Here is a 16753-nt window from a genome sequence, read left to right on the forward strand (position 1 = left end):
TGGTTTTGTCTTTTTCTCTTCCATTTTACTTCACATAATCTTATATTCTAGCTAATCTACCTTAAAACCTTTTGGAAATAAAGAGAATATAAATAAAGAAAACTTTTAACATTTTTTCTTTCTTTTTTTAAAAAAATCTATAACCCAATAAGCCCAATAACCCTATTCCCAAGTGAGAAAGGGAAAATAAGAAGATCCAAATAGGAAGGAAAGCTCAGGAGCTGTGGAAAGCATATGGTCCAATCTTCAGTAAGTGATCTAGGCAAGTATGACCTTGAACTATTAGGGTTGGTCATCTAGCTATCAGTATGTAAAAATACTTCAGGGGTATACAGCTTAAAAGGCCCACCCACTAGGTTAGGGGAAACGCCAAAAAGGAAAAAATGTTTTGGACTCAGGCAACAGAAATTAGTTTATAAGGCTGAAGTTTAACTCTGTACCACAGTTATTATGGTTGCTGTTCTGCTGTTTGTTCATTCAGGGACTTTTACTGGGTGTCTACTTAGAGCTAGCTAACCTCTTCGCTAATTATTGAATATATAGAGATGAATATGATCCTTGCCTTTGAGAAGCTAGTAGCCTAGTGGAAAGGAAAATAATTATATTAAACAAACAAAAAAAAATACAAAATAAAATGATCAATGATAAAATAGCTGGTAGTACAAAGCAACTTCGGAAGCATAGTATATAGAAGGAGTGATGAACCCTCCTAGGGTGATCAAGGAAAGTGCCACAACAAGGTGAAGGTGAAGGTCTCTATTCTAGACTGTGAGGAGATAGTTCAGAAATAAGGTATAAAAAGAAAAAAAGAAGAAAGAAATAAGGTATAAGGCCTAAATTGCTCCTCCTTGCGGGTGGGGAATGGTGGGGAAAGTTTCGAAACCACAAGTAGAATCAAGAAATTCCTTGGCATAAAAGACATCCTTATTCTAAGACTGGTGTACAGGAAGTCACCAGAAAAAGGATATGAAGTCAAGCAAAGTTGATTCATTATTACAGTAGAATGCCAACTATCTAACAAATAATGGGCTTTAGAAAATTATCAATGGATGCTTAAACTAGTAGATAAATGTTTTATGAGGAATATGATATTTATATAGTCTCAAAGCATCTCCCATAAATTACCATTAATCTCAGAGGGAAATACGGTAACTTCATAATGCAAAAAAAAACGGGAAGACATCATCTTAATTAACCAAGAGATCGACGTTAACGTCATCAATATTGGGACAAACTGACATCACTGCCTCCTGCTAAGACAAAGCTAAGGATATATCACATCTGTGGAATTCCTGCTGAATCAAATGACAAAGAAACATCAGACAATACCAAATTGAAGACTATTCTAAAAAGTAACTGATTATTTCCTTCAAAAATGTCAAGATCAAGCAAGAAACACAAAGAAAGGCTGGAGGATTATCCAAATTTAAGGGAAAAAAAGAGCCATGACAATTAAATGCAACTAAATGTAATGCATGATCCTAATTTGGATTGTGGACTGGTGGGGCGGGGGCGGGTGGTGGTAAAACTACAAAGAACATGATTGGACAGCTGATGACATTTGAGTGGATTGTAGATTACAGAACTGTAACTTCATATGTCTTGATTTTGATAACTGTATTTTAGTTATGAATAGACTAACCCTTAAGAAATATAAACCTACAAATATAAGTATTTAGAGGTAAAGGACATAATATCTACAACTTGCTCTCAAATGCTTAAAAAATTTAAAAATTATAGACACAGGAAGGACAGAAAGAGAATCAACAACAAAGCAAATAGGGCAAAATATAAATAAGTGGTGAATCTAGGTAAAGAATATACACAGGAGGTTTTTTCTTTTTTCGGTACATGGACCTCTCACTGTTGTGGCCTCTCCCATTGCGGAGCACAGGCTCCAGACGCACAGGCTCAGCGGCCATGGCTCACGGGCCCAGCCGCTCCGCGGCATGTGGGATCCTCCCGGACCGGGGAGCACGAACCCGTGTCCCTTGCATTGGCAGGCGGACTCTCAACCACTGCGCCACCAGAGAAGCCCACAGGAGTTCTTTATAATTTTCTTGCAACTTTTTGTAAGTTTGAAATTACATTAAAAGTTACTAAAAAGAGGTGCACTAAAAACTACAAAAGCGATATAAATAAAGAATGGACTCTTATATAGTGCTTCTATTCCCCATTAAGTATGACCCTCTTATACCTTGAAAACCAAACATGAGTCTTAAACTGATCAAAACCTTTATCCCTTTCCCTGGCGGTCCAGTGGTTAAGATTCTGCATTTCCACGGCAGGGGGCATGGGTTTGATCCCTGGTCAAGGAGCTAAGATCCCACATGCCCTGAGATGTGGCCAAAAAAACCCCCAAAAAAGCCCTTTATCCCTTTCTCTTAAATCATAACATATATATTCCCAGTCCCTTGTCTTTGTGAGAATGTACTAAGGAACTGTACAAGGATATGGTGAGAGAAGTAAATGCAGATTATAAAAACTGGCTTTATAGGCAACTATATTACATATACCTACTTTGAATGGTGAATTTTTTCTGTATTACAGAATATTTTAAAAAGAAGTAATATGCAATGAAAGATAAACAACAAAAATAAATGAGGCCATGTATAATAACAGATCAAAGAGCAGAAAACTTTACACTCAATCAGTTCCAAAAATAGCCAAATTTTTGTCCCTTTCTTAGAATGAAAATTGAAGGCTCACTAATAAAATGGCATGTTAGGGAAGTAATGATTGGCTTATAGCTCTCTTGGGAAAAAAACTAGCAATTTCAAAAGATAACCTGAGATTATGTATACACAGACATCTACTGTTCAGGTCCCCATTTCAGCAACAATTCATAACCTAAACATTTTACTGGACCACTATGAAAATATTTCTCAAGGGAAAATAAAGGCTGGTATTATTCTAATAACTACAGACTTAAAAATAAAAGAGGAAAAAAAACATCTGATGAGTTAAACTGAGAATGGAATCTATACATATCAAATCAGTAAGTCTAAAAGAAATAGAGAATAAGCATCATCTTACTTACTACTTACTTACTACTGATTCACAATCAATACAGAATAAATTAAATCTTAGCAAATTGATTCAGAAAATATTACTATTATTGATAATATGTAGAAGAAAATTATCCATTTTCTAAAATGAGTGCCATATTGTTTGTTAAAATCAACATTTTAATTTTTAATTGATGAGTTTTCAAAGACCATTTCAAATGCTACCTCCTTCATGAAGCTTTCTCATGAAGTTTAATACATAATATAAACTAATAAATAAATGTCAAATTGAATTAATGGAATAATCAGCAATGTGAACCATTAGTAAGACTAATCTAGGAAGATTCCACTGAAGAGTTAAAATAATAATTCCTGCACAATATGAAGAAGCTGTATTAGAAAAGTGAAGGTGCCAAGAAAGCATTCCAAAGACAATAATGGAGAGGTGAGGAGAGGAAATGGAGTGAGTGAGGAATGATCAAGAGAAGATAAACAGTTTTGTTTGGATATATCAGAGCTTCTAAGTACAGGTATAAATATACTACCTGACAATATGGGTGGTTAAGGTAACTGACAGACATGGGTACTAGATTTGTAGAAAGTCTCAAAGCTTATGATCATGAGTCTATTTCAAGTGACTTCCTAGAACAACACAATTAAAATAGCACTAAGGATAATGATTTTCCCTATTATGGAGTCTGGCTTCATAGCACCTTCCTTATAATTACGACAACCATATAATTATCATCTAAACTGGAACACTTTTGAGAGTGAAAGCGAATGCTATTAATAATTATTCTAGAACAGAAATAAACCAAGACTTGTCCCATGCAAACTGCAATGTATGATCACCCACTTACAGCCCACTTATGGCCCCATCTCTGACCACCTTGATCCTTTCTCAAGATTCAGCAACAACCATTTCAAAAGGTGTATTCACTTTCTTGCATACTTCTCCTACTTACTCAAAGCAAACAGAAGGAATCACAGCTCTATCCAGTTTGATAATACCTACCTGCCAAAATCATCATCTAAAATTTACCAATTACTTGATGAACATATGCCAGGCAGGAAAGAATGGTAATAAGCCTTACCAAAAACAAAACTTCAGCTCACTGATTACATATCAAACAAAAGACAATAAAATCAAAAGAACTAACAAGTCAAAGCATACATGTTTGTTTGAGATCCCTAGATTCAACTATTTTAGGACTAGGGCACTATGTCAGCAGTAATTACATAAATCAGAAGTAAAATGGATCTTACCTTGGGAACTTTGGGAGGACTCCGTAGAAGAGGAACTACTATCTGTATAACTCTGTGGTTCTTCTTTTCCCTCCTGAATAGATGAATTACCAGCCTCTGCCACCCTGGATGCCTGCTGTAATGTTTCCGTGACCAGCTGCCTTGTTTGTTCACTAACAACTGTAGCTTGAAACGTCACTGGTTTAGGTTTAATAAGAACCTAGAACACAAGCAAAAATACAACCAGTATAAATTTAGAGCATTTAAAAAATGCTTAACTTCTAGGTCATGATGAAACAAATATTTTCCTGACACAGAAAACGGTACTCTGTACATTTATTATACTTTGGGCACAGCACTGTTCATCAAAGACTAATTCAATCTACGAACAAATTATAGCAGGCCACATACAAAATTTCAAGCGGTACATGCTACATTACAACAGCTATGATTCTAACAAGAGCCTTTGACCCTGTTTTTTCTTGCCTGTAATGACTTCAGGAGTCATTTTACAGTCTGTAGGCTATACAGTAGAAAGAGAGTCACAAACTAAGGATGGCGGAACAGAAAGACACAAGGAGCCTAGATTCCCAGGGGAATTTTTGAGTCACAATAACAGTCCAGGATTTCCTTCCTCTGAATATTTATCAACATAATAAAAATAAAACCCTAATTTGTTTAAGCCACTGTTCTTCAGGTTTCTTTTCTTTAGCAACCAAATGAAATTCCTAATTAACACAACTGCACAAAGTAAAATTGCTAAGGACCTAAGTCATCTTTGAAGAAATCCCCAGAGGAACACTAATTTAGACAACTATTAGAATTGATAAGGAACATGCAATAGATCAACTCTTGGCAAAGGTCAAAACCACAGACACTACAACAAGTGAAATGGGAGAAAAGTTTCACAGTGAACCATTCCACTTCAAAATCTGGACTCTGGGAGTTAACTTCAATTGGGTACATGGAATAAAAATATTATTTCACCACAATTATTTTTTATTTCTCCCATATATAAGTTTCTAAACCTTTTCAGACTCTTTAAGTCACCATTTCCAAAAATTCAAGAATGAAAACATGGGTTATGACTTAGATGACAGAGCAAATGAAACTGTTACAGTTGAAATTTAAAGGCAATTTGAACTTATTAGAAAATCACAAAACTTATTGTTTAGATATGTAAACTATTTGGCTATAATACTGAGGGAACTGATTCTAAAGGCAAATTATTAGTTTATAGGTAAATTAGTAGCTTTTACAAAAATTCTAGGATAGCATTTCTCAACCAAAGCTGACATCAGGGACTTCCCTGGCGGTCCAGTGGTTAAGACTCCGTGCTTCCAATGCAGGGGGCACGGGTTCGATCCCTGGTCAGGGAACTAAGATCCCACATGCTGCGTGGCGAAGCCAAAGAATAAAATTAAAAAAAAAAAAAAAAAAAAAAAAAAAAAAAAAAAAAAAAGCTGACATCAATTCCTTTGATATTCTCAGAAAAGTAAAGTACCTGCAAAATAAACAGTAGCCCAGCAACACAAGATTAAATCCCGAGCCTCAATTTCCCAGACAAATCTCCAGAAAAGCTCCCTTATCGTTTACTTGTTGAAAAATGAACGGATCTTCAGCTTCTCCATTATTTAGGTTTCAAGTAAATCAAATTTTATAATATCCAAAGTGCTTTCAAAGGCCATATAAGCTTATAAAAAATACTTTTGAGAGATTATGAATAACCATCATCCCTCAACCATCTTCTTCTCAAAAAACAATATATACCTTCAGCAAATTTTATTCCAAGGGGATTCTTTTTTTTTTTCAAAGATTTAATTTTATTTATTTTTTTGGCTGTGTTGCGTCTTCGTTGCTGTGCACAGGCTTTCTCTAGTTGTGGCGAGCGGAGGCCACTCTCGTTACGGTGCGTGGGCTTCTACTTGCAATGGCTTCTCTTATTGTGGGGCACCGGCTTCAGTAGTTGTGGCTCACGGGCTCTAGAGCGCAGGCTCAGTAGTTGTGGCGCACGGGCTTAGTTGCTCCACGGCCTGTGGGATCTTCCCAGACCAGGGATCAAACCCGTGTCCCCTGCATTGGCAGGCGGATTCTTATCCACCGCGCCACCAGGGAAGTCCTCCAAGGGGATTCTGTTCTCTAAGCTTTGCTCATGACATGACACAAATATTTAAGATGTATATTTTTTTAAGTACTATTCTGAAAACAGATGATTATACACATTCAATCATAATTTTTAATAATCTGATTCTTTAAATATTACTGATCTTTTCTAGGAATTTGAAATATACCAGAGTCAAGAAAAATCACCATATCTTAGCATACCTGTGTTTTCCCTTGCTGCCCATAAACAATTTTTGTTGGGATGATTTTAGCTGCTGGTTGAACTGTGGAACCTATTCCTTTTGGCTGAGTTACAATCATTTTGGTGATGGGTCTTGTAGCAGTGATAATAGCTGGCTTTGCTCCTGTTGGTACCGTCTGAATAGTCTTTTCTCCCTAAATTGAAGTCAGTAAATATATGAGATTTATATGCATTTTTTCACTGAAAATCACAGAAAGGTTTTACCAGGATGATGGGCAAAGGGCTGTAAACTCTGCAACAAAGTACAATGTTTCCAGGTGATCAAAAATCTTAGACCTAGTTGAAATGATCTCAGAAGTCCTCTGACCAACCTTCTGTCCTATGAAAGCATTAAATACTTCTTGGTGAGTGAATTTAAAAAATCACCTTATGTAAGAATACTTATTACACTGTCTCATTCATAGAATATGTATATAAAATAAGAGTCAAAAATTATAGAAGAATATATACTAAAATGCTAACAATGGTTATCTCTAAGTGTTGGGACTATAGGTCTTGTCCCCCCAACATTCATCTTTATTGACAGTTTATCTGAAATGAACATATGTGTAATAAAAAAATTACTGTGCATTTTACCAATAGCTAAATGTTCACATACAAAATAAACTACCTCAGTTCCCCAAACATGCAATTATAAGGATATATAGCAGAAGGCCTCTGTGAAACAGTATGGGCAAAAGATGAAATCAGCAGAGATATTAACATTCTTTCTGAGGTTACATGGGAAAATACAAAGAAAAAACTTAGGACTTCTCCCATGTCAGCATGTTACTAATATCACTTTAGTCTATTAACTAGATAGTTTAAGCCCATTAACTTTTCACCATTTTCATCTGCTTTATTCTTAAGTACCATTTTCTGGTCAGTTATGGAGTCAATACTTGAGCATAACTAAATTAAATTCAAATACAGTCATTTTACTAAACTATTAAAATTTAAAAAATTAAAATCCATAAAAAGTAAAGGATCTGAAATTTTTTCACCTTATCAGTTTTTCTTTTTAGTCATCGTCACCTAAATATGTGGCCATCTAAACTTAGCAGCCAGTAAAAACAAAGCACCCAGGTGAGCTGGCAAAAAGGTAATCACTCTGTGAATTTAGAGCTAAATGATTACAAAATTCACATGTTTAAATATCTGCCGCAGTTATCTAAGGGAAACATGGAGTGTCTGCCAATCATGTGATTACTTATTTTAATACATGTACACCCTTCACAGCAGCATCTCTGGAAAGAGCTCTAGTTCATTTGCCAAGAGCTGCTAGTTTGCAAGTGGGCATGCCCTTCTATTAAGTAGCTCAATGGGGCCTGTCCAAGTATAATTAAAGACCATTCAAAACCAATCAAAATCAACTAGCAGGCTATTTTTTGAAAAAGCTCTTCTGGTGTGTGTGTGTGTGTTTATGCATACACAGGCAAGCAAGTTATGAGTACAGGTACATGTACACATGTGGTTAAGCTGATGGTCTTATACTCTGATCTGCTTGTTTGACTATCATTTCCTGTGTCAAACTGTTGCTATTAGATGTATATAGCAGCTAGTACTCACACACACTATTCTTAGATCGATGTGACCATAGGACCTAGAGTACATGGCACTCCCCTCTTTTAATATCAGTTCCATGAAATTACAAACCAAAAGATAAAGCATTCTGAAAATCTGAATTCTAATCCTGGCTTTACTTTTGGCTTACTATGTGAACTAAGGCTAGGAACAATCTATGTTCTCCCACGTGATGAAAAAATCTAATACTAGACCCCTACCAACATTGTAAAGACTGTGATGCCTAGGAAGCTACTAGAGATCAACTACAATGAAGTACAGCATTTTTTTTCTAGCAAAGTAGGGACACTACCAAACCTAGATAGTTAAGTACAAAGAGTAATAACAGTAAGAAAAAAAAAATTATTGAGGACTTCCTATGTGCCAGGCACTGTTCTAAGCACTTTCAACAGCTACCAGTTAGTTACTCAACAAATTCACTGGTAGAGATCATCATCCCCAACGTACAAATGAGGAAATTAAGGATGAGAGAAGTCGAATAAGTTAGCCAAAGTCAAACAATTATGATACTCAGAGACAAAGCCTAGGTTTGGCTAACTCCAAATCTCTTAACCTCTTAACAACTGCCTTCAGAACTATAAATGAATCTGTTATTTATTTGATTTTTTTTCACTAGCTCAAAGAAGTAAAAATGAAAGTAACAAATCATTGTCATTAATTTAGTCTCAGTCCCAAATATTTCTCTTTGCCTAGCCTAGGCAAAAAACTAGACTGCTATCTATTGGCCAAAAGCAGGAATAAACTGTCCTCTGACAGAAGTCCCTCTGTAGTTAACCCAGTGGAATCTTCCATCTGGACCAAGCTAAGCATCTAAATCATGGTCATAAGCAACTTAGCTATGAACAACATGTTTTAGAAATTACTATAAAAAATGGCATCAGTAGGTGGTGTTTTTTAACAGTTATTACATCACAGCAGGGGTAAAATCAAGCCATTCTGGCCATTGTGGGTTCTGAAGTCCTTAGACAAATATTTGTATAGCTGGTCTTTAAAATCCTTAGTGGATTGCTGAGTCTGCAGTTCAAGCTCTTACTTACTCCAGCATTTAGCAATGTTGTGACAACGTTTTTGCCCGGGAGGCCTTGAATGGTGGTTCCTTTTCCTGTAGTCTTTTGCACAACAATCACATTGGGCTTGGAAGTCATTGGGATTGTAGTGATTTTGGTAGTCGTTCCTTAGAGAAGGGGGGAGAAAAGGAGGCCCGAGTTAAGGACTAGTGATATTTGGTTACTTCTGTTTATGTTGTATACAATTAATACATGTAGTTGATGTCATCCCTAGATGACGTGAAGGCTGTCATGAGGATGAAAATGAAGGCCTGGAATAATAAATTACAAGCTGTCCTAGAATGAGAGAATACTAAGAATTGACTCTTACAGCATTCATCTCTTTGGAATCTGAGGGCCTACACACGAAACTAAGAATCTAAAAGTATCACTATCTGCTTCCCCATCAATATTCCTCTCCTGACTAGTTAACTGAAACAAATTAGAAGCTCTATTCCATGACAAACATTTCTCCCAAACTCAATGGTATTACCTATGTGACTAGTGTGATAGGAAAACTCTTCAAAAAATAACATAGAAAAGAGGCAAATATGTATCAAAATTCTCATGTAATACTAGACTATAGAGAAAATTGATGAAATGTCATTTATTTTTATGTGACAAGAAAAACACAAAATAAACAGTCACAGACCAAGTCAGATGAAATGTATACTCATCACCTGCAACACTCTGAAAAGTCAGAGAATGAAACCCTAATTTATATACTTATATATATAAACTTATATTTTCCATCATTAACATCTATGTAGTAGATCTATATCTACTGATCCAAACATATTATTATCTTAACCTCTCCCCCACATCCTTCCACAAACTGCTTCTCTTCCACCTATCAAATCTATCTACCTATCAAATTTATACCCTATATTCTTCTAATTGTTCAAGTTGGAAATCCTGGTGTCAATCTTTGCTTCTTGCCTTGTCTTCACTCCCTGTACCCTCTAACAAAATGAAAGCCCCTTGGCTTCACACTGTATCTTTTCACGCCACTGAGTCCTCAGTGCTTAGCACACACTGTATGGCAATTACTCAAGTAATCGTTCAATGAGTATGTGAATGAACTAAATTTGTCACCAACATATGTCTTCTTTCAAAATGTTATCAATGCCAGCTCAATAGACAGGCCCACATCTCTTTTGGCTTCCCATATTTTCTCCCTATTTCAAGTTTCTCTATCATTCAAATAGCTCTGATGCATCCTGCCATAGCAAACATCCTAAAAAAACAAAAAAACCTCATTTCACCATATCAAGAACCAACAACATGTGAAATTGGTCAAACACCTTCCAAATCCCCATTGTATTTAGTTCCAACTTCTTGTCTTGGGTTTCAGAATCCTTTATAATCTGGCCTTAAATCCACCAATTAGATCTTATTTGTTCCTACTCCAAAATACACACCATAAACTCTAGTTTAACAAGTAACTCCTTTTACTATGGCTTCCTATTACCTACCACACAAAGACCAAACTGCTCTGCTTAGCCCTCCAGGTTCCATCAGACCTTAATTTTCAGGATTATCCAATATATACCTCTCCTTCAATGTGCTGGTTTCCACACTGGTCCTTGAGCACACCAATTCCGGTGCTACTTCTGCACCTATAATTTTCTCTGCCTATGAAAATAGGCAAGTCATATTTTTCTGCTATAGGCCTGCATATCATTTATCAAATGACTAAGCACAGAATGGGTACACATTAAAAACACAACTGATTAATATACTCTCAAGAATAAAAGTTAAAATTTAATCTTTTCTACTGGGAAACCTTAGCATTCCTTACTAGTTTTAGAAATAAGATTGCACAAGAATAAGAATATTCTAGTTATATGTCAGTTTTTGGCCACCTTGTTACAATATCTTTATAATACACTTGCCATCATCTAAGGCCTCATCAGTCCAAGGTAACATGCTCAGGTAACATAAAAAAGCACTTTTATCCGTGGGCCAGTTTCACAAATGTTTTTCCCTGTACCTGCAGTCTCTGAATAGTGAACTGTTAAGAGCCACAAAAACCAAGCTGCCTCTTATCCACTTACATCAACTTTAACTCTTAATTAACTCCAGTCCCTCGTATGTGATTATGATGCCTCCTCTGACAATGCTCCCTCACCAAATAATTGGTTAATAAAGAAGTGTTCTTAGAAAGTAAGCATTAAGAACTATCTCAAGGAAATGTAAACCAAGATTTAACTCCATACCAAAGTACAAGGATCACTTTTTTGACAAAACTTGCTTAACAAATGAATTATATTTATAACTATGAAAATGTCAAATCCTTTCCATTACGGGTGTGTCAATTTATGAGACAGTTGCAAACCAAGTTCACCAGCTTAACAAAATGGGAGGTGGGGGCAATGTTAGAAAACAGAAGAAAAAGGCATAGCATAAGGAAAAGCAAGTACAGCATTATATTACAATTATGAATAAATTAAGAACACAATTTATGACTAGAATTATCAAATTATAAAAGTTTAAAATTTCAATAGCATGTTTCTATATCTCAGGTGACATCTACATTATATTGAAGAAAGAAGTATTACTCATTTAAAAAAATGTCTTCCTCCGACTTCCCTGGTGGCGCAGTGGTTAAGAATTAGCCTACCAATGCAGGGGACATGGGTTCAATTCCTGGTCCAGGAGGATCCTACATGCCGCGGAGCACCTGAGCTCGTGTACCACAACTACTGAGCCTGTGCTCTAGACCCCGCAAGCCACAACTACTGAGCCCATGTGCCACAACTACTGAAGCCCACATGCCTAGAGCCCACGCTCCACAACAAGAGGAGCCACTGCAATGAGAAGCCTGTGCACTGCAACGAAGAGTAGCCCCTGCTCACCCCAACTAGAGAAAGCCCACACGCAGCAACAAAGACCCAACACAGCCAAAAATAAACAAATAAATAAATAAATAAAGTCTTCCTCTATGTTTTCACAGTATTCAGTGTATAGTTCTCATGTTACAAGAGACTATACAAGTTCACCTGTTTAGCATTCTTTAGGGCAGAGAATGCACCTCATGTACATCACGGTGTATCACAGCATCCGACCACATATCTAGTTCATAGCGTATTAGAGAACTCACCTATACATAGTCTTTACTTATAAGGAGTCAAGATACAATGGGTGCAAGTAAATGTGAATCATATTTGGATCATGGGCCATGATACTGATGCATTCCAGAGATTCCTATTCAAAAATAAGATGCCTGTAAAAGTTTGAGCATTATGGTAGGTAGGCTTAAAGAACACAAATTTATTGGCCCAGATTTTACTATTCACAGATTCTTAAATCACTCTGACAATCTGGTTTTTTGGATAATGTTTTATGTGTTACTTTGCTCAAAGAATGAGCAAATGAGTGAACAAATGGACAAGTATATAGATGCAAGCCTTGCCTGGACATTGTACTAAAGATCAAGGGAATCAAAATCAAGTCCTGCCATTGTCAAAGGTTCTCATAATGTCCTCAGAGTCAAGATAATGAGTTTATCTCTGAAGGAAACCATCTTCTGCATAAAATAGGCATGATTTTTCAACCAACCTTCAACAAAGCTCTCCAAAAGACTTACATATCTAATAGTTCTCTCTCTATATACACATATAAGTAAATATTTGATTCCATAAGACATGAATTAAATAACTGCAAAAATAGTCATGCCTTCCACTTAATTGCTTATTCTAATAAAAACTTGACCTTTCTAGAAAGCACTTTGAAAGCATGAACTTGCCTTCCAAGACATTATACAAAGAAAATAAGAACTTCACATAATAATTTATGTATAATGATGTTTGTCACAGGATTATTTATGACAAAAAAAATTGTTAAGTAACCTAAAACATTCAACAATGTATAAACAGTTAAATCATGGTGCATCGTATGAGAGAACACTGTATAGTAATTAATCTGGGGCGGGGGTGGGGTGTCAAAATACATTTAATGGAATGGGAAAATGATATTATTATATGAAAAAAGATTAAAACTGATTGTATTAGATCTAAATTTAATTTTAAAAATATACATATATACACAAAAACATTTATACAAAAATCTAAATAGAAAAAGGAATAAACAGAAATATATACACTTAAATTTTAACATATTTCTCTAGATGGCAAAAATGACAGGTTTTTAATTTTCTTTGTATACCTTTCTGTATTTTCCAAATTCCCCACAATGAAGGGGAAAATATCATTTTTTTAAAGCCTTCTATGCTTACAGCCAGGTGTTTGAGTATATTTTAAGAAAAGCATTTCTTTATGGTTGTGGGGTGGTGGGGGCATGGACTCTAGTATCCAGCATCTGATCATGGATGAAGGCAGAAAACTATCTAAATTCATCCAACCAGGCTTACCGGTTTACTGTGAAAAGACAGGGATTGAAAACTACTAATAAACTAACCGATAATCCCAGTATCATAGAGCAACAAGAGTATTATAAAATAAGAAAACTATCTTTATAAAGAATACTGATATGTAACATAAGGATCAGTTTAAAGCAGTCAGAAATGAGAGAAGTTCTTTAGAATTAAAGTGTCAAATAGTGAAGCAAAGGTTGAGGCAAAATGAGCTCCATGCAATGAATAAAGCTATTTCAGCTGTGAGCCCAGTACATCCTATAGTGCTGAAAAAGTTTAAGAACTCTTCCTCTGTACACCCATACACTTGAAATAGTGACTAACCATGAGTTACTTCATATTCAAAAACACAGGTGGATGAAATGTATACACGTGTAGGGTATATATCTCACCGCCTCTTTGCTTCTAGGGCAATGTGCTTGCCTGTATTGCTCTAACCTCACACAAAGCAGCTAAATCATAAATAAGGTTTGAAAACAGAGGCTTCATGACATGTAGACATTCCTTCAAGCTATATGGTATTAAGAATTCATATGTAAGTAAAGAAAAACCCTTATGGTCATAAAGAGCTATACACTAATAAGAAACATGATTACTTTTTGAAAAATGTTTAAGTATGTGCTCTATACTATTTAAAGATATTGTCAGGTAATAAATTATAATTTGAGTTTTAACTGTGTTATTTAAAATATCCTCTTAAAAGCTGGAGTATGATGATTCTTCCCTACTGGTTTCACCCTCCTCAGTTTGGCAAACATTGAAACTTACACTTAAAAAGTAGGGCCAAAATTACCAGCTTTAAATATAGTGCTTTATGCCAATACCATGCCCTGCTTTGTTTTTTTTTCACTCCTTGAGTTATGAGCAACATCATATTACTGCCAGGAACTTCAATCCCTTCACTTTAAAATGTTAGAACAATTCACCTGGGGCATACAAAATATGGCTAGTCTACAAAAATGGTAGACAGTTAAAGTCCACAGGGCTTGCTTGGTCAGAGATTATTCACATCATTTTAATTAAAAAATAATAATCAATGAAAATGGATACCATGTTAACATTCCACTTCAGGATACACAACGCAAATATTGCAGGAATAAATGAGCCAATAAAAACCAGGTAAGGTTCCAAAATACCAATAAATATTAGCCTTCACTATCTGAGTAAAACATTTTTAAAAAGTAAATAGCCAATATAAATGGTGAAAAGCAAATAAAAATATTCAAGTATTTTTACTTTTAATATGCTAAAGTGACATTAGTAATTGAAATTATGAGATATGATCCCTCAAACATATTTAGACTAATAAATACTAATTCTTCCTCTATCTAGCTTGTATGGTTTTGGACAGGTCAAGTTCATCCTCTAAACTTAAATATGTCTGTACCTGTAGACTGGGGCTGATACCAACTATTTCAGAGTTATGAGGTATGAATTGATAAATGGGGCAATACTTTGTAAATGAAAAATCTCTTTGCAAATGTAAACCATAATCCTTCCATTGATTAAATGCAACTAAATGTTCTAAAACTCTCAAAAGCTTAACATATGAAGATTTAATACTAGAACTAAAAAACTATACTTAATCACTAAAACATCAGGACTAAAAACAAAGCTCTAGATTTCTAAGCAGAAAACTGCGATCAAACAGAATCCTTCCAACAGTGAAATGTTTTTTCCTCTTATTGGTCACCTATACCTTTAATGTACTTCAGATATACCTACCAGAAACTATATTACTGCTAATTATCTTGCCCCCCAAGGTAGCTAATGATTTGGGTACTACTGTAATAATGCTACCACTGGTAGTTTTCACGTAGGTTGCAGCTCCAGGGGTTGCAGCCATCCGACCTATAGATGGGCTCACTGTTGGCCGAGTATAGGTTGCCTGTGTGCCTATAAAAGGGAAAAGCCAAAAGAAAAACTTGTCATAACTTTTAGAAGAATGACGATTTATACAGTTTAACTATAATTCAACATAATCTACATTGCTTTAACTTGAAAATGGAATTTCAAGGTGTCAAGCCATTAAGTAACAATTTATAGCCAGTTTTCAATGCACATAGCAAGAACTATAGCCAACTCAATTTGAATTAATTTTACACATAAAATTTTGTGATGTGTTGCATCAAATTACTAACCCCAAGAAAAAGTATAACCAAGTCTGTTCCCTTCTTCCATTACCCTTCTTCCACTAGTTTGATGCCAAAAGAAACTTAAATTTAATCATCTTTCCTGCCAGAGCATTTTAGATATTTCTGTTATAGATTTCAAGGTCTCTGCATCTGTTTTATGCCGTCTCAGTGCCAAACCCAACGGCAGCACTCAGCAAATAAGGCAGTATATTGTTTGACTAAAATTTTATAAATTTTTAGGGCTTCCCTGGTGGCACAGTGGTTGGGGGTCCTCCTGCCGATGTAGGGGACGCGGGTTCATGCCCCGGTCCGGGAGGATCCCGCATGCCGCGGAGCGGCTGGGCCCGTGAGCCATGGCCGCTGGGCCTGCGCGTCCGGGGCCTGTGTTCCGCGGCAGGAGGGGCCCCGGCAGTGAGAGGCCCGCGTACCGCCAAAAAAAAAAAAAATTTTATAAATTTTTACTGTTTTGTACTCTGCTACCCTCTAAATATATTTCAATCTTTTAAAGAGTTATTCCATCATTTTACTAGAGATTAAAATTGAAGCTGCCAAGAGTTACCAGGAATATTTCTTCTTAGCCTAAAAAGTTCACTATTTACATATTTCCTCTTAACTGACCCATTAGAATATTTTTCTTCATATCTCTCAAAGGACTTTACATTCTTCCCCACTATTTCTAGAACTTTTTCCTTTCCCCAAACAGGAATTAAAAATTAACCAGATAAGCCTGTTGTAGTTTGTCACAAATCTGGTAACTCAGAAACACTATTCCTAAGCACTGTTCCTAAATTCCTAACACTGCTCCTAAGAGCCGTTAGGTTTGGGGAGAATGAAGATAACTCAGATAAACACATTCTTCAACTGAAAAAAATTTTTTCATGATAATTAGATTCAGGGGTCACTGTGATAACTATTTCAACAACCCCCTCCCAAAAATGGTTTTACTCAGTTAGTATTTACCGTTTTAAAATATAATCACTACCCAAAAAAGGGAGAAGTGGAAGAACATTAAGTAG

General features: G+C 35.7%; 1 protein-coding gene across 9 annotated transcripts in view; it reads right to left on the minus strand.

Moving 5' to 3' along the window:
* The window catches only part of EMSY (EMSY transcriptional repressor, BRCA2 interacting), an 82598-nt gene that overhangs the window by 20324 nt on the left and 45521 nt on the right, over nucleotides 1–16753 (minus strand). For all 9 annotated transcript variants that reach the window (XM_032640470.1, XM_032640471.1, XM_032640468.1 and 6 more), the window contains 4 exons: nucleotides 15328–15498; nucleotides 9219–9355; nucleotides 6579–6752; nucleotides 4275–4473 (listed from right to left, as the gene is read on the minus strand). In XM_032640470.1, coding sequence (XP_032496361.1) covers nucleotides 4275–4473; nucleotides 6579–6752; nucleotides 9219–9355; nucleotides 15328–15498 — 681 coding nt within the window. The remainder of the gene's footprint in view (nucleotides 1–4274; nucleotides 4474–6578; nucleotides 6753–9218; nucleotides 9356–15327; nucleotides 15499–16753) is intronic.

Source organism: Phocoena sinus, chromosome 8 (genome assembly GCF_008692025.1).
Source record: "Phocoena sinus isolate mPhoSin1 chromosome 8, mPhoSin1.pri, whole genome shotgun sequence".
NCBI classification, from domain to species: domain Eukaryota; kingdom Metazoa; phylum Chordata; class Mammalia; order Artiodactyla; family Phocoenidae; genus Phocoena; species Phocoena sinus.